The sequence below is a fragment of the Parasteatoda tepidariorum genome, chromosome 1, assembly GCF_043381705.1.
Source record: "Parasteatoda tepidariorum isolate YZ-2023 chromosome 1, CAS_Ptep_4.0, whole genome shotgun sequence".
NCBI lineage: Eukaryota > Metazoa > Arthropoda > Arachnida > Araneae > Theridiidae > Parasteatoda > Parasteatoda tepidariorum.
In genome coordinates this window covers 64822573-64842230 of record NC_092204.1, presented here as the reverse complement: position 1 = coordinate 64842230, position 19658 = coordinate 64822573, and the positions used below count along the sequence as shown (strand labels likewise).

Sequence of the window (19658 nt, the reverse complement as noted above, 5' to 3'; positions counted from 1 at the left end):
ACCCATTAAATAACATGGGAAACTAGTTTTTCAAAACAGAAAATTTGCAGTTGAATGTTCAGAAAAACCAAAACTAACACTCAATGGGTTAATAAATTGCCTACATAAAAGCTAAACTAATAGAAACATAAAAGTAATTACCAAGAGAATAAATTAATATAAAAGTAATAGGACCCATATTGTACTTATAATACACAACCAAAGATATCTAATAATATGATCTATGTAAAAGTTAGCTCTCCATTTTCATTGTTCTTTAGAAAGAAGTTAAAACAATTGATTAATATCTCAAGTACAGTAAAAGGTAAATAATAATTACACATTTAACCATATGCATCCAGTATGCATAGTTGTTATAATTTAAATTCTGTAACTTTTACAATTACAAAGTTTATCATGCTAAATATTTATAAATAACAAATAAGTATAATTTGATTAGAATTTTACACCTGACTTCTGAAGTTTGAAAGTCACATGAACAAGTATTATTCTTCTTCTGACTTTTCTCTCACATATTTAAAAATTTCTTTTTTGGTTTGAGTATTAATTGCTCCAAAATTTTTTTACATGCATTAATGGCATTTATTCAGACAGGATACCAAAAAAGTTTGCTTACATTTACTACTTGTTTTACTTAAATTTTTTTAAAGAGAAAGATTTTTGTGATTAAAAAAATTAAAAGTTGCATTGACTTAATTTAACTCATGTTCTTTGTTGACGTAGTTAATAAATTTTAATTACTCAATATATTTTTCTTTTGGAAAACCTGAGTCTTATAAGGTTTGTAAAATACTTTAATTGCAAAAGTTTAATTGTTGCTGTTTTTTTTTTAGCCATTTAAGCATGCTTCATATTTATGCACCAAAGATAATGTGGTTGAAGTTAGAAAATGAGTGACTGCTCTAATCTTTCGGAAACACCAGTCAGTGGGGAACAGGAGCCCACTATGGTCACTGTACCTGTAGTGGGCTCCAGTGCTTCAAATAACATGGCTACCTCTTGGAACAATGGTGATACTCTAGATATGCATGAGTCAAATGATATTTGTGGCCTCTCATTATGCAATGATGTTGTTACTACTTCTTCTAGCTCATCACATATATCAAGTGCTATGTGTACTTCTGATATTATGTCTCATGATAATTCTGATTCAACACCATTCCTGCATTCTGCACTGGCACATGATGCTGATTCAACTTCTGAATCCTTGGGTGTTTGTGACGATGAAAGAATGATTGTCGGTAGGTCTTTGCAAACTTCTCTGACTGTTCATGCAATTGTTACACAGGATGGTTTGACTGGTTCTCAGGGATCTGAAAGCAGTGATGACCAGCTTAGTGTTGTCGATAACTTAACAGCACAGAATTTTTTGCAAGAAACAGATTTAATGAATGCTGCTTCATCAGCACTTGGGCATGATAAATCACCATCTCCTGATCATGACCTTGACAAATCAGACATTCATCATAATTTGTTATCTCTTGATCATCAGTCAGTTACTAGTCCACATGATCATATGGAAATGGAAAACCTTTTGCATGAACAAGATTTGGATGGTCCAGTTTCATCTATGTCAGAGTATCATTTAGATCATTCTCAGGCTTCTGAACTTTCTGTTGGAAGTACTTCCCAGCTTGGAAGCTTAAGTAACTTGCAAGAGGTTGTAAGTGCAGATGGTGTGTGTTTGTCACCATCATCAAATAGTAGCAATTCTTCGTTAGATTTGCCTTCGGGTGTGAGTATATCATCAGGAATAGGTTTACCCCCTGTTTCAACTATCATTAGATCATCAGCTAAAGGAAGGTTTGATGTATTTTGTAGGCCTTCTAACATTAATATGATTATGGGCATTCCTCAATATTTAAGCAACAGTAATTCTTTCGATGTTATGACATCCATTAATAATATACAGCGATTGTCTTCAAGTCCTTGTGACAGTTTGAACAATGTTTCTTTAGCTAGTCCAATGGAAGAGTCATCATCGAGATGTACAGATGTTGTGATGGAAAATGTAGATGTTCCTTTATCATCATCATTATTGGTATGTTCATCAACTCCTATTAGCCATGTTGCATCAATTGTTGAAAGTAGATGCATTAAAGCTAATTCTGTGATGTCTTCTCTGGGACCAGATATTATGGATAAAGATTCTTTATCTGACATAACAGACACTCATTTAGAATCTGATAGTAGTCTTAATTTACAACTTACATCTAGAACTATTCCAAATTTTATTGGGGTAGTGCCACTTCGGGAAATTATGCACATATCCCCATCACCCCCTCAGGTTTCTCATCATTTGTCGCCTCTTGCAATTGAGGAAATGCAAAAAGTAGCTGAAATAAGTGAACACTTACGCTCTGGATCAAATGTTGAATCCCCATTTTCTTTGCATTCAAGTGAAGAATCCATTGCAAGAGCTATGCTTTCTCCTCATTTTAGTGTTGGAGAAAGTTTACATTCAGATAATTATGTTGACTGTATAAGCCAAAGGTCACAACCAACTTCTGTTTCAGCTATTGGAACAAATGTTATTGTTTCAACTTCAAACATAGACACCTCTCCGAAATTTACAGTTGCAGATATAAAAGCTATTGAGCATAGATTCAGAACTGAACAGTCTAGAAATCAAAACATGGAAAATGTCAATCATAATTTAAATAATTCTGCACTAAATAATGAAGTTATAATTCCAGATTGCATTGAAACATCACAAAGTTCTGATATTATGTATTCTGATGTTCAAGATGCACTAAGGCAAGATGCAGCTACAAGAAAAATATTGAAAGCTCATAATATTGTGCGATCTACTATAATTGAGAAAAATTTGTTACAGCAGTCTCAAGTCATTAAAAATGAGTCTGTGATAACTAGTGCTGATAATATTGCTTCTAACAAACTTGTTAATATTAAAACTTCTCAGAACAATAGTGAGTTAGTTACTATAAAAACAAATGACAAGGTAGCAATATCTAGCAGTCAAGCTGATACTTTGCAACACGTCAATCCATCTGCTGTAACTGCAAGTGTGATTCAACAACTTTTACGGGCCCAGTCACCTCCAGAGAAGATAACGTCTACTTTACAAAGGGTGCCACGTGGTGTAATTACTTCTGTAATGTCTAGTAAAGGTGATCATCAAGATGTTTTGATTACTTCCTCTTCACCTGTCCATGAGAATTCTTTAGAAAAGGAGGAAAATGAATCTAATATTTCAGTTTCATCAGCAAGCGTCCTTAAAGATTCAAGTCTGATAAATAGTACAAACAGTTCTAGAAATAAATCAGTTGTTTCTTTGGACATTAATGAACATTCGGTTATTAGTCATGGAAGTAAATCACCTTCCTCCTCTGAAGAGAAAGAAATCTCAATTTCTAGTTTAACATCTGCAGTTCTCCCCTCCCTTTTCCCTAATCTTTCTGCTAGTGCATTAGCTTCATTACAATCTAGTTTAAACTCGGCTCTTCCTTTAACTATACAATCTTCCCTGCCAAACTTAAGTATTGGAGAAAATTCATCTGGTGCATCTCATTTGCCTCCTGTTTCACCTACCTTATCTTCACCACCTCTTTCTCCTATTTTATTACCTAGCATTTTATCAACAACTTTAAGAAATACTTCTACTAAAGTTCCAATCCTGGATTCAATTGTAACTTCAAATTGTGTTACCTCTACTAATAATATATATAGTGGTCTATTAAAAACTGTTGGTTTATCTAATATTGTAAAGCAAGAGCCAGGTATTATTACAGGATCTGGACCTCTCCCTCCTTTTACGGTAGTTTCTGGTTTATCTCCTCTGGTGAAGAGAGATTTTAGTGCTTCTTTGGCTTCAAATTTACTTGGTGCTAATCATACGAGTGCACAGATACCTGTGGTGACCATAAAACAAGAGCCCGGAGCATCCCGAGCTTCTGCTAGTGCCTCAGAATTCAACCCTTCCATAATTTTAAATGCCAATGCAGCATTACCTAATATTGCCTCCATTCATCTTCCTTCTGCAGCTGCAGTCCAACTGCCAGTGGTTGTATCAACTTCTATTGCTGTAGCAACCACTGCTTTAACAAACCCAGTGCCTTCGCAAGCCTCGACCATTGCATTTGCAGGAAGTATCTCAACATCTGTTGCAAATTCAACTGCACCTACTAACTGTGAGGAACCAAAATCTTCAGACAAAAAATGGAATTGTTTGATGTGTAAGAATGGAAGTCCATGTGGCCTCCATCCAACCCAATCTCAGGGTTCAACTTCGGGCTCTGGAAGGTTGACCACACAACCCCAACCTGTACTGTCTGGAGATCCTGCAAAACCTTTTCAATGCACTTTGTGTGGCAAACATCTTGCATCTAAAAATGTGTATCAGTTGCATTTACGCAGCCATTCTGGAGAGAAGCCCTTCACCTGTAATCTATGTGGTCATCATTTTTCCCAAAAGACTTCATTGACTAGACATATGAGATCCCACACAGGTGAACGTCCATTTCCTTGTGATGTGTGTGGTAAACGTTTTGCTGATAAAGAGAGGATTAAGATACACATGAGAACTCACACTGGAGAGAAGCCATTTGCTTGTGAAGTGTGTGGCAAAAGATTCTCTCAAAAATCTACTGTAAAAAGACACATGAGTGTTCATACAGGTGAAAAACCATTTAAATGTGAATCATGTGGTAAGGGTTTTGCTAATCGTGGGAACTTAAATGCACATAGTAAAACTCATGCAAACACATGACATTATATAACTAAAATAATTAAAAAAAATGTTATGTATAATTATACATTCTGTATATTTGAAGGGTTGTCTGGTTACATTCTCTTAAAAGTTTATTGTTTGAGAAATGTTTCCAGCACACCACATGTAGTATATTATTGTAAATTTTTATGACATTTTAGCTAATAACCTCAATTAGGAGTTATAGGAAAATGTTAACAACTTGATACTGAATTGTTAGCAAGCGTACATATTTATGCATATGAAGATATACAGTATCATCGTCCTACAATGAGTGATCTTTTTTGTTAAAACACTGTTGTAAGTAGAGACCATCTTTCAATTCCAAATGGTTTTTGCAGTTTACTAAAAGTACAAACGAATAACTTCTGTTATTGCAATATCAAAGCAGTAGTTTCTTAACATTTTAGATCTTTCGAGCAAGAGAGAGATTTATGTAGATTGTTTTTATCACATGCACATATCTAGTACATAGCTGGAGTTAAAGTTTATATATAATATAATGTTATGATTAGCATAATGTTTGCTATTGTTTCAGATTAAACAGTTGTTTCAGGTCTTGAAACATAGTCATGTTGCCATTTGTTAATCAGGTTAAAATTTGAAGCTGAGTGATTAGTTTTCCTATAGTGCAGTGAGAAATAGTGGTATGCTGTAGCCATTCATGTTTGTCTGAGTGTGTGAATGTGGTGATGCTTGCGATTGAAGATTTTAATTCAATATTTATTATTCAAAATAATAAACTATTTTTATTTAATAAAATTTTTTTTAGTCTGTATATATATATATATTATTTAAATCATTAGTTATTAAATTTTATGATTTTAATTTTAAAAATAATCTGGCCAAAACTATTTATGAATGTTTCATTACAAAGGCTGCTGTTTCTAAAGTGAAAGAAAACTCTAATTTCATATTTTCTTTTTTTTAAAAAAAATGTAAAATTTAATTTTATATGTTATGCAACTTTTAAAATTTTTCATCTTTTCGCAATGGCTCCACATCTTGAGGAAAGTCTCGGTCTTCTCCAGCTATTCCTGCTTTCGGCAACTGTTTTCCAATATTTTAATTTCAAGAAGTCAAGATTCCTTTTGACACAATAAATCCACTTATGCAGAAGTTTGCATCTACGTATCTTCCCCATGAGTTTAGTCCGAATGACAGTCCATTTGAGTTTCTGTATCTTTGTGAATCTTAGGTTCTTTAAATATTTTGTACTATTCTGTATTTGTCCTCCAAAATCCATTCACTTCAATTCCAGAATACTTCATTAGATTTTCCTTTTCAAATTGGCAATGCCCTCTTCATTACATGCAGTTTATGTCTATATTTCCGGTGCATATGTTAGTACATGTCTTATAAGATTTTTATGGTAGTAATTTAATTCGAGAAAATTGAACCTGAGACATTTAACTTCTAAATCATTTTTCAAAAATAATTTAAAACTAAAAAAGTGTTAATAACTTTAGATTACAATGGGCTCTGTAATAAAATTATGCAGTACGGAAGCTGACTTAGCAAATTTTTGTGAGTATCTGCATAATTTTTTTTCCGTCTCAGATTTCTTTTTAAAAATTGTGGAGGAAAAAGAGACTGCTACAATTATCAGCTTAATAAAATATTTTGTATATTTGAGTACAAGAACCAGTTAATTTTGATTTCTAGTTGCTGATTTCTTAAGTATTGTTAAAACCAGAAATTCATTTGAAACTGTATCTCTATAAAACATAATGGTATAACAGAGTTTTCCATTGTTGTCGAGGATTTTTATTGTCGGGAAAATCATATGGTAAGATTCAGTTTTCCCACTTTAATTTCCATGCTTTTTTTAGTTGTTATCAGGATAAAATTAATAAAATGCATAAAGATATTGTTTTCCTATAAAATATTTTTGTATCCCTAATTTAAAGGTATTTGCCTGCAATATTTATTTTTCTTATTCTACTTTGCTATTGTTAGGTTTCATTATTGTTACTTCTATAATAAGTATTACCTTATTATGCTACATTTTCACCCAATCTTATTTAAATTTGTGTCTTCATTTTATAATTGTTATTTTTTGGTGCAAATTACATTAATATACCTTTAAAAATTACAGCTAAAGAGATTTCAGGGCTTGAAAAAACTCGGAAATTTTACCCGTCCCCGAGGACGGCTTGTCCAACAATGTACCCGTCCTGCTTTGAAACTAACCCGTAGCTTCTAAATAAATAAAAATATAATTTTCTCTTATTTATTACGAACATTTATATAAATTGCACAATGAATTAGTAGTTACTAGGATTACAAATGCTAAGATTGCATTATACAGTAATAAAAGAAATACTAGGTTACCAATAGTAACCTAGTAGTTCTTTTATGAAATAATTTATTTCTTTTATGAAATAATTTAAATGACAAAGATCAAGTTATCTGGAATGTCAATTTATCCAAGGGTACTACGTTTTTTAAATGAATCAAATATGACGTTTGCCAGTTCCACAATAAAGCCAATGATTTACAGAGGTTTCTGCACAGAAATCTGAAAGGGGTTTTCCATTTAGGTAGATGTTCATAATTGCCTTTAAAGCTTCTTGTTTAAGACAAGTACGTAATGTGCTTTTTTGTAAGTTCATTGCTGAAAAGCCCCTTTCAACCGCTGCAGTACTCCCAGACAGAGAAAACATCAATTCCAACATGCGCAGTATGTTGCTGTATTGTGGGTCATTTTTCTGCATTTGGTCTGACGAAGGAATTAACAGGATTTCTAGGTTATAGGGTCATTTTAAAAGTGAGGTGGTACACTAGACTCTTGTAAGATAAAAAAAATTGAAAATGTATCATGAACATTAACGGGAAAATGGCCGTCCGCGCGGACGTCATATTCGAGGAATTTATTGTCCGCGGGGAATTTTTCACCACCGAGGACGGGCGGTTTTTCGAGCCCTGAGAGATTTGTTAAATAATTAAGAACTTAATGATCAGCTTCATGTACCATGATGCATGTGCAAATTGTATTTAGTATATCTGCCTGTTTGGTAAGCCTAAATTATTGAATTACAGTTGTGCACTCACCAAATTTGTTATAACAGTATACATTTAATTTTAGTATAACAGTATACATTTAATGTTATAACAGTATTCATTTAATTTTAGATGTTATTTTAAAAAATGATTTTCTGAGCAAAATTATTTATCTTCACTAATAAATCATAAGAGAAATGCTCGAACGTCGGAAGTAGGGGGAACAAGAGCGCAAGCAAACGGAATTATTTTAGTACATTAACATTTATTTCAAGTGAATAATTTCAACTTTCATACAACAGGGTTGGTGAGCAGCAGCAAACTGTAGGCTTAGCTTCTAGTATGAGTATATTGCTTATTTGTATTAAATATTTGAATATGCAAATTTAGTTTATGTTACTGACTATATATTATCAATTGTAATCTATAACTAGTCAGCTTGGTATAGCTATTTAAGGGCTACTATTATAATCATGCAGATTGACACAGAAAATTCTAACTAGGTATGTAAGGATTTAAAAATAATTTTTTTAGGATTTTTTTTAAAACAATAATCAATATAATATTATTGTTATTGTATCTAAATAAAAAAATTCTACACTCAAGAAATCTATTTAAAATATTTTTTTTTTGTTTCACCTTTAAATCTTTTGATTTTGAATAATGTATCATGTAACAAAACAAATAATCCAAGTTTGATATGTATGTAAATTAAAACTTGGAATCTAATTTAAATTTAAAAAAAAATTTTTTTGATAGAAAATATGAATGAAGAGTTTTCTTATGCATAATAATGAAATAAAACAGCCTCAAATTATTATTTTTAATTTTGGATCTGAACAATATAAAAAACAAAACTTAATTTGAACTTAAAATATTTGGCATGGATCTTTTTTTCATATTTAATATTTAAGATACTTTATTTTTTTTTTTTATATTTTAACATATTCACCTCAAAAGATGATATTAAGATACGTCTTAAAATAAAATTTTAACTTTAATATTTTTAAAAATATTTTTTAAATTATAATAATTTAACAAAAAACATTGCATTGTTTCAAAAGTTTGAAAAACTTATTTTTATATGTTTTAATTTGTGTTAAATTATATCAGCTTCAAAGCACTCACTGAGTAAAAGGTTTTATCTATGCTTATTTCTATAAAAAAGAAAAGATTAAAAGGGTTAATTTATTTTATTAAATTATGATAATATAAAAACAATTAGTATAAGAGCTGGGCTGATTTTTATTGAATTTTCAAAATGATAATTTACTTTGTCTGATAATTAAAAAATGAATGCTTAACTACCTGTTAACTCTAAAAAAATAAAATGTTTTGTAAATAATGATGTTGTTTGTACATATTGGTATATATATGTGTATAAAGATTTGGGATTGACATTTTATTTTTTTAGATGTTCTCTCTAGTCAAATTTCTTTTTCATCCAAATATAAAAAAAAAGATCTTTTTATATGTACATACATTTTGTTATTTTAATTGGTCTGTAATGAAAATATAGTCAAAGTTTACATTTACAACTTGTTGTTTATCAATTCAATGTTCAAATTTATTGAATTTCATGAAGTGTCAAACATTTTATTTTCCTTAAAATCGTTAATGTTGTATTTCATCATTCATTTACATTAATTTTCCTAATTTTGAAAAAAAATTGGCATTGAGTCTTTTGTGACTTTTCGGTGATCACATATACTTTTGAGGATTGAATAAGGCGAACAAAAATTATCACTAAGTTTATCACATCATGCGAAATCAGTCAGAAACTAAGTTTGTTGCTTTTGCATGCCTCAGCAGCAACTACAGTTTTTTTTTNTTTTGCATTATTTGCTTGTAAAATATTCACACAACAGTTCAATTTTACCTTGGAAATGCTCCATGAATGTTTTTAAGCTCAACTGGGAATTTCGTTCTCACTGAACTATGACAAAGAAAAATGTTGGTTTGTGTCCCAAAATCACTACTGAATAATTATAAAGTATAATGCAAAAAATAAATATTACTAAGGTATATGCAAGATGCAAGCTATAGTACTTATGCATCTTATTTGTGTTAGATGTTCATGAAAAGTTTGGATGATAAATTTTGTTCACCCTGTTTTTCGTATTGGGGTTCATTCCCAAAAATCTAAAATTCGGGCATTGCTAAAAACTAACATCTTAAAAGAATATTTATTAGTTTTTTTGTATTTTTATGAGATCAAAATTATGTAAATGGTCATTTTTCAAAATCTTTGACATTTGCCTCTTGAAGTTTTTCTAAATGAGCATCAGATTCATAATCACATCACTTCTGTATCAGTACTTAGTTATTTACCTACTCTGATATTATTACTTGATAGCCTAAACCGTAAAAATTCTTGTCATCCTGTATTTGAGATTTTGCAGTTATTTTAAAGAAATCTGCTGAACAAAATTATGCAATTCTAATCTCATTAAAATCAGTTGTAGTTAAGATGAAATAAAATTTTGCTAACTATCACATTGCCCGAGAAGGTCTATGCTTTTGCATCTCTTAATTTTAGCTGTTGTGCTATGAATAGTTTTATGTTCGTTTTTGTAATGGAAATATAAAGTGTGAAGCATTCACCTAAAACTTATTTCTATACATAGTTGTTGGTTAAATTTGGACATTCTACTTCCTTTCTATAGTGGTAGCTTAGTTAATTTCAAATATGGATCCCTAAATTAATTTTTTTATTATAAACTAAACACAACCCTGGCAGCTTATGGCAAATTTACTGTCTTAATCATGACAGCTTTAAATAGAGTTTAATTCTCATTAAATTAGTATTAATTATTGATTTAAAGGGTATTTATTGCCAGAATTAAAATTTGAAACAAATCAAGAACTCCTGAATCAGAATATGGAGTTCTTGATTTGTCTAAAAATTTAATTTAGATATAGACATTATTAAGACACAGACTAAAAACCTTTTAGAATGGGGCTATGTACTTTGTAAATTTTAAAGCTTGCTTTTAATAATTAGTCTGAAAGTAAGTGTTTGTTAAGATATTATTTTTATAATCATCATTTCAGTTATCACCAGTGTTCATATTTAGTGATTATTATTTTTGATTTATTGCTTAGTATTTTGTTGGGGAAAATCAATATGCTATTTAAAGTTCAACGGTTGTAAAGTTAGCTGTCAGCCCATCTCTTTTACTTTGGTTATAAACATATGAAAAAGAGCACATTTTAACTTTAGTGTGTAAATGTTATTTTTATATTTTGATTTTCATTTCCAAGTGCGATGTTTAAGTTTCTTGGTTTATAATGAACTAGGACTTTTCTTGGATTGTAATTAATAGCTAACGAATTTTTCTTTCATCAATTGTCTTAATAGTATGTAATTTGTTTTAATTATGTAATAATAAATCTCATTATTTTTAAAAGCTTTTAAATCATAAAGGACTATTTCTTTTATCTATTATTTTAAGAAATATTTATTGTCGTGCCTTTTAATTTTTAAATGAAATGTGTGCTAAAACGTAAAATTTTCTTGCTGTTGTGTGTTTAAACCAATTAAACTGAAATAACCATGTTGCTGTATAATTCACATTATAAATGTGAATCACTGTCACTGTGTAAAATGATGTAATTCAAATGTATATGTTCCAAAATTTAACATCTTCATGATTTTTCTTTAAACACTTACTAAAATTATACATTTATATTTTAACCATTTTTCTGTTTTATGGAATATGAATTCTGCAAGAAGAAAAGAATCACCATTAAATGTTGATTTTTTAAATTAAAACTTGAAAATGGCAAAATGATTTTGATATATATTAAAAGTTTTTCAACATGTGATGCTATGCTAAGCATTAAGTTTATTTAATCAATTTATATTCTTTTAACTAAAGAAGTTTTAAATCATTTATTCATTTACTTTTCCTGTTGTGTTTAACTGGAAAGAAAAGTTGAGTAAATTTAGAATCAAGTTTATGTGTAATTTTCATTTTACTTTTTCATGCCAAGATGTGTTAATGCATAATATTTAGTGTGCCACATCTTTCACACAAGAGCTTTTTGTTACATAACTTACACCAAAAGAAAAGAAATCCGAGTGTTTATGTTCTTTGTTGAGGCATTATGTATATTTTAAAACCAAAGGTGATGGTAAAGTCATAGAGATTCAGGTATCAGTAGAATTATGTTGCACATTTACATAGTTATTTAGTCATTATTAATTTTATTTTAGATTTTCTTATTATTATCAGATTTTAGTCTTGAAACAAATCTGTATATTTTAATAGCCAAGTAGAAATTTTATGTTGTGTCACTGTTTTTAATGTCTATATAATTTACTTTGTATATTTATGTACAGAAAATAACTAAAGAAAATATTATATTCAGAGTTTTTGTTTATATCAGTCCATCCAGGAGTTGTGCTGCTCCTTTTATATAAATCCTAGTGTGTGTGGCTTAAAAGGGTGAATGAAGTGTTTGTGTCATAGTTGGTTTTAGATATTAAGGTTGCCTTATTCCTGTATTTGCAGTTTGTTTATTGAAATGATGTGCAGTGAATCGAGATAAAGTGAGACTTCTGCTTTTAAGATGTATAGTTGTAAGATTTTTAAACCTATCATTTTGATTTTAATTATTTTTTTTTTAAACAAATACTTCAAGACAGTGAAAACATTAGAATTTTTTGGAGAAACGTATAAATTTATGTTTGTATTTGCTTTGAACTCAAATTTCAATAACAAAAGACATAAGTAAATATTTTCCATTTCCATAACTACTACCGACTCTTTTCAGTGCTTTTTTTTACTAACTTTTTATGTTTGTAGGTTTTTTTCTTTGTATAAGGCAGGGATTCTCTATTTTTTGTAGTCTCAACTCAGCATTAATAGGCAGATCTTTTTTACAACCCAAGGATCTGTTTGGAAATGAACTTCTATTTAATCTAATATTCATTAACCTTTTAACAGATTTGTTACTCAGCAAATTTTGTTGTTTCTATGCCGGAAAACAGATTTTTTCCATTCTGAATACAGGGTCAAAGTTGAATGCAGTCCTCAATGTTTGTCTCTTGGGAAACTGCTGGCACACGAGTAATTGTTATTAACATAACTAATTAACACGTGGTGGTTGTCTTTTTGATAGACAAATTTGTTTAGTGTCTGTTTTATTAGGACAGATTTAATCAATTTGGTCTATTTATTGAAAACAACACTTTTGGTAAGTCCACATTTGGTGGATGTTTTAAGAATTGTAACTACAAATATTTCCCATGCTATTGATGCTTAAGTTATGGACAAAGAATGATAAACTCCTCATTGAGACTGAAACGTCTGTATATTCTCTTATGTCTCATTCTTATAAGTATTTTTTGTGCAGGTGTGCAAAGGGATTTATTGGTGAACATTGTTTACTATCCCAGAATAATCATATTTTGTTTCACGGAAATAGATTGTATAAACTAATTTTGAAACTTTAATCTGCTCTAAAATAAACTGTTATCTCTTTCCTGCTAATTAATATTTCAGATTATATTTTATAATCTATCTAACAGATGTGGAGCTCGTATTCACCAATTTATTGATATGACCACCTTCTGACGCATAAGACTGAGGACCCTTGACATAAGGAATTACTGTAAGCTAAGGTCAAAAATACATTTTAATTTTTATTTTTGAGAAACTTAGAAGATTCATCTTGTAAGAAGCCTCTTCCCAAAACTAAACTGCAACCCATATGTTGGAAATCGTTGGTATATGGAAGTGCATGAAGCAAATTGATCTGTACAAACATATAGGACATTACATAATTTTCACCATGAACTTTAAATTTCCGTTACCTAATTTCATACTCATTTAGATAATTTTATAGCTTTAACTTTTTTTAGTTGTTACAAACATTCCAATTTTTTTCACCTCTGCATACAGAATTGATTATTTTTCATTCCTTTGAAGTGACACATAGTTTCATTCTAGTTAAATATTTAAAAAATGAGTTTAAGAAGAAGTAAATTTTTATGTCTTATTTTACTCTATATATTAAATATTTTCACTGTCTTAAGTATTTTGTTTAAAATAATGTTATTAGAAGGGCAAAGTTTAGACTATTGGGTGTCTCAAAAATGACTGACGATTTACAAGAGAAAACAAAAGGAGATAGAAATGTACTGTTTGCTGCCTCTTGCTAAGAAAACTAAGAATATATTAAAAACATATTTCAAAATAAGTTACATAATTCCTCAACTGATGGCGCTGTTAAAATTAAAAACTGCAAAACAATGCTTTCTGCTTCATGTCAGGTCATTCTAACTAAAATATATGCGCAGGTTAATGGTAATTTTTTTTAAATCTCAAACAGGGGCACATTTTTGCTAATATTGGATATTGGATTTTTATTGTTTTTTTCTTAAATAGCAACGCCATCTGCCCACGAGCTTTGTTACAAATTTTTAAAATTAGTGAAAATAAATTCTTTTTCCTTACACTGAAACGCCGTCTCTTATGCAAAATGCAGCAAATAGTTTATATTTCAAATCGTTAAGAATTTTTGGAACACCCCATTATTTTAAATTAAATGTAGTTCTTTTAATCGTAATTTTTCCAAGCATGATATTATTGCCTAGCATCGTAACTTAATATTTTAGAGATCTTATCTTGCAAAACAAAATTTGTTTATATTTTAAGATATGCTTAATAAATATTTAACTAAATTGATTATGATTATTTTTTATAATTTAAATTGGAATTTAAATTTTTTTCTTTTATCGAATATTAAATCACTTTTACTACTGTGATACAAGAATAGTTTGATGTCTTATGGGATGTATGCTTGTGTGTTAGGTTACAGACTTAAACAACTGTAGCCTATGTTCGCCCGGTGTTCATTTATTTCTGTATTTTTTCTTTTTTTTTTTATTTCATCATAAACAAGCACCTGTTAGTCTGTATCCGCAATTTTTTTTTCTTTTCAAATTTAGATGTTACTGATAACGAGTCTTAAAAAAATTGTATGTATAATATTTCGGGAGATGCAACTTGTTTACACTTCTTTGCAATTGACCAAAACTCACAACTTTGTAAATCACTTTGCAGATTAAAATAACATGCAAACACACCCGTCTCTTTCTTGTGCTCTTAACTGTTTCAATTATTGTTTAAATTTTTTTCTTTCTGATTATTAATAAATTCTATTTTATTCTTATTCCATTAATAGAAAGTTCTGTGTATGAAAGCCATAAATTAATTTTTTTGAAGGTTGTTTTCTCTTATTTGCAGTTTTGTTTTTATTACTTATGTTTTATTTAACAGAAAGATTGCTAATAAAATTATTAATAAAGTCAATTTCAAATGTATGTTTATTTTTAAAAATTACACTTATCAGGAATGTGCATTTTAAAGTTTTTTGCCATTCTTAAATAATTGTCTTTTTCTCCCTTGTTTTATTTTAATTTAATTTTTTGCTTGTTAACTTCTTTTTTCATTTAATTTAAAAGGCGTAACTAAATCATTTGTCCAAACTGTGAGAAATGATGATGCCGAAACAAACAACTGTCACCATACACTACATGTTCTTTTTGTTAATTGTCATTGCATATTTGAATACGAAAGTTTTCCATGGATTACTTCTATGGCAATATAGTGTGGTGATGAAATCCGAGAAGTAACAAGGAAAATTCAAGAATACAAAAGCCAATTTTCTATAGCTAATATCTTTCAAAGGTCAATTCTTTTGTTTTTGTCAACATTTATGGCATTGAAAACTTGATAAAATTTTAAATAATTTAATTCTATTTATTCCTAAATCAGGCCATTAATTCGTTCTTTTATTGCATTTAAATATTTTGTATAGTTTTACAGTGAGGTTATCTAAGAACTAATTAACTAGAGTGGTAGATCGCCTACTACATTAATGCTCAAATTGTTCTCAATACGTTTGAGAAGAATTTTTTTTCTTTCTGTTTTCGCCTTTGGTCCGTTTTGTTTATTCGAAGGACTTACTCTCTCCTGGAGATATGCGGTTATCGATTTATAACTCTATACTATAGAGTTATAAATTATATACTATTTATACTACGTATTTAATTGCGGCTCGCGAAAAACTTCAAATTTTGAAAAATGGCTCGACTATCAAGGAGCTTGGCCACCCCTGCCATATACTNTTAATTTAATTTTTTGCTTGTTAACTTCTTTTTTCATTTAATTTAAAGGACGTAACTAAATCATTTGTCCAAACTGTGAGAAATGATGTAATAACGTGCCGAAGCAAACAACTGTCACCATACACTACATGTTCTTTTTGTTAATTGTTATTGCATATTTGAATACGAAAGTTTTCCATGGATTTCTTCTATGGCAATATAGTGTTGTGATGAAATCCGAGAAGTAACAAGGAAAAATCAAGAATACAAATGCCAATTTTCTATAGCTAATATCTTTCAAAGGTCAAATCTTTTTTTTTTTTGTCAAGATTTATGGCATTGAAAACTTAATAAAATTTTTAATTAAATAATTTAATTCTATTTATTCGTAAATCAATCCGTTAATTTGTTCTTTTATTGCATTTGAATATTTTAGTATAGTCTTACAGTGAGGCCATCTAGGAACTAATTAACTAACATTAATGCTCAAATTGTTCTCAATACTTTTGAGATGTAAAAAAAAGTATTTTTTTTCTTCTTTCTGTTTTCGCCTTTGTTTATTCGGAGGAGTTACTCTCTTCTGGAGATATGCGGTTATCGATTTAAACTCTATAAGTTGGACCGTGGTAACCCAGTGGTTAGAGAATCAGACTCTGCCCCGGTTTCACCGCGTTCAATCCTCGACTACCCTAAGAACTCTTGGGGGGTCGGTCGCTAAACAGTACCTCTAGTACAAAGGTCTAGAGAAAATTTCCTTCGCCTTTAGATCTATGTTTAAATTGAGGAAGTGACCCCTTACGAATGACTGGTGCTGCCATCTATCCTTGAGGTTCTGAGCTAGGATGTACTTTTACTCTTGTGGAGCTTACTTGTCAAACGAAAGACGCACCTACCTGACTTGATTCACCAATGGCTGGAGACCTTGCCCAAGTGCCATTCGAAGTGACAACAACTCCATAACTCTGCAATTTTAGCTCAACACAGAAGGTGACAAAACATGAAGTTATATCCGTTTTTGTGTTACTTAAAGAGGAAACATTTTAGGGTTTTGTTTTCCACTAGCGATGTGCTTTTAATGTTTGCTCAGTATAAATTTTAGAAACCTGAAAAATTTGTCAGGACTTTAGTCCACGAAGTCAATGTTCAATGTTGAGGTTTTGTCTTAGCGTATCTATAGATAATGATAACATCTGCATTTAGTTACTAAAGCTATTTATAAAAATTGTACTAATTAAGAGTTTAATAATAAACGATTATGCAAGTTAAATATAGAGCTTTACTATTCGTAAAAGTAAGAATGTTTACCCATATTTTAGGTATATTCAGATTAGTCTTGAAATATCATATCTTTCCCTAAATTTTTACATTGCCTATTGACTTTGCTAATTGGAAATTGGGATCTTAATTTTCCATTTCTTCGTTTCGACTTTCAAGTCATCTTCAATATCAGGATTCTTATAAGGATGAAATTCTTCATATGAAGAAAATATTTCGGATATAGTAGATTCTTCATCAAATTCAGATTCTTTAGAAATTTCAGCAATCTCACCAACCTATTTAAAACAAACAACTTAATCACTTTAGGTTTTGCGTATTAGTACAGCGGTAATTATCCATCCTGGTTAAGGTGACCAGTGAGTGAATATATATATATGTGTGTGGTGTGTTTAAGCTTCAATCTGCTCTTAGGGATTGAATAACAAGCACATTTCATTCATAATTTTCGAGTCAACTTAAAAATTTGCCAACAGATTAGATTAGTTACAAAACGCGTGTTTAGTATAGTAATACCAAGTACCTACCTATAAAGAGTGTTCTGAAGTCGAGAGCGATAAGTTGAAATGTGAAAAGAATTAAGATCTAGGAAGAAGTCATATATTCCATGTGCAACGCAGGTTAGCGACACGGTACTGGCTTTAGAATATCGCAGTCTTAGGTCAATCACCACCACATTCGCGCCGATCAGCTGGCTCAACTTTAACGAACTTATCTTACTCAAGGGCTCCTTTTAGTGGCTTAGGTTAGAGCCGCCATTTCGGAGCAAAAACTTTCACCAATGCGGAAGAGCTACAAGATTTGTCAACTTATTGTTGCTACAAAAGACGTTAATCTCAACTAGGATAATACGTGCGCAGAAAAACGTGTTTGCTTTCATCGATTTACTTTATTTTTCGGAAACTTTTTTTTTAAAACTTAAACAAATTCAGTAAAAATTTTATTATTGTTATTTACGAGAAAAATAATATTCATTACTAGATAGAAAAAGTTTCGACACATGTTTGATTTTTTTAATAATTATAAAATTTAAAAAAAAAAACTAAGCAAATGGAGAAGAATGCGTAAATTTATATTTACATTAGATTTAAGCTCATCTGAAATTGATCCTGATTTTGGACAATTTATCCATTTCAGTTTTTTTGGAGGAATTTTTAAAGGATTTGGAATAGTATCAGGCCTTAATTTTTTTGTTACCATCGTTCCGATTTACTTTAAGTAGAGATTCTACAAACTGAACACTCAAGAAAATTTGAAATACTGTTTTATATTTTTATACTTAAAATGAATCATATTAAACGATTCAGAGTTTAAATTTTGTAAGCATACTCCCATTAACTTTTCTACAACATAAACTAATTATTTCATCAATTTGTCTCAAGAATTATAAAGAAAAAAATAACATTTATAGATTCAAAAACGTATGAAAGATCGCATATTAGATTTTCTTATTATGAATGTAAATAAACGGTTTGAACTCGAAGCGATGTATTATAAGTGACTAAAAAAATTAAATGAGCCAGGATTAGCTAAATACAGCTAACGATCTGATGTATTGGTGAATCAAAATGAAATGCAATTAGGAATAGGCAGATATTTATTTTGAACAAAACAAAAGGAAATACGTAAAAGTGAATACAAAACTTGGCGATTCTGAGATAAGTTTGGCGAAAACTTATTCAGTCTATCTCTTGCCTTTATTTACTTTGTTTTATACCACACAAAATTGTAAAATAAATTATTTAATGTTGTTTAAAGGTCATATTTTAAATAAATATTTACTTAATAAATGCAATTTTCAGTGTAAATTCTTATATTTGATATATAATAGAAATTTGGCAAGTTCATTTTGCAAGTTATCACTGAGATGTAAATTTCGAAGTTGGTATATTATTGAAAAGGTAAGAAGTGTTTTATAACTATTCTTTTTTTTTTTCAAATGACGATTCTTACGACTTGAAATGACAGACCTTTAAATGACGATTCTTATAATAAATCAGTTACAGGGATGAGATTTTTCCGCTTTTTAGCGGATTTCCGTTTTTTTCACTTTTATCTCTAAAATTTCAGCTTTTTTATCAAATATTCAGATTTTTCTAATAATTTCACTTTTTTTAATAAGTATTCCGCTTTTTCAGAAAATTCACCGATTTTCAAAGAGAAACAGAAAATTCAAACTACATAGCTACCAATCCTTTCTCATTTTTACTTATTTTACCTATTTTCTCCCCTTTTACACGCAGCAGATAAGATTTTCCGAATTTTTCACCCGCTCTCCAGATAGATCCGATATTCGTAGTTCAAACGACGCTGCTTCTGACAAGCCTTTTAGAGGTCCCAAGTCTGGAATTTGCTAATATCTCGATTCTTATTCACACGATTGTAATATCAAATATAGCTTTTTGTATTTGCGTGTTGCGATTCTTATTCACGCGATTTGAATATTGTACGTTGCGATTCTTATTTACGAGATTTAAAAATCCGATATTGTGATTCGTATTTACGTCTTTTTAAAAACCTATGTAGCGATTC

General features: G+C 29.9%; 3 protein-coding genes across 6 annotated transcripts in view; 1 reads left to right on the top strand and 2 right to left on the bottom strand.

Annotated features, from left to right (window-relative positions):
* The window catches only part of LOC107441763 (uncharacterized), a 33929-nt gene extending 18875 nt beyond the window's left edge, over positions 1-15054 (top strand). For all 3 annotated transcript variants that reach the window (XM_016055132.3, XM_043045250.2, XM_043045252.2), the window contains exon 4: positions 834-15054. In XM_016055132.3, coding sequence (XP_015910618.2) covers positions 890-4729 — 3840 coding nt within the window. In that variant the 5' untranslated portion in view covers positions 834-889 and the 3' untranslated portion in view covers positions 4730-15054. The remainder of the gene's footprint in view (positions 1-833) is intronic.
* On the bottom strand, positions 13336-13435 carry LOC139425707 (cytochrome P450 3A2-like; the record flags this gene model as incomplete). Its single annotated transcript, XM_071181415.1, is given in 1 exon segment — positions 13336-13435. A coding segment is annotated over 1 exon segment (60 nt), but the record flags the coding sequence as incomplete, so codon positions are not given.
* A 2050-nt stretch (positions 15055-17104) lies between the features above and the next one.
* The window catches only part of LOC107441756 (golgin subfamily A member 6-like protein 26), a 16932-nt gene continuing 14378 nt past the window's right edge, over positions 17105-19658 (bottom strand). For both annotated transcript variants that reach the window (XM_071181407.1, XM_043045297.2), the window contains exon 8: positions 17105-17404. In XM_071181407.1, coding sequence (XP_071037508.1) covers positions 17234-17404 — 171 coding nt within the window. In that variant the 3' untranslated portion in view covers positions 17105-17233. The remainder of the gene's footprint in view (positions 17405-19658) is intronic.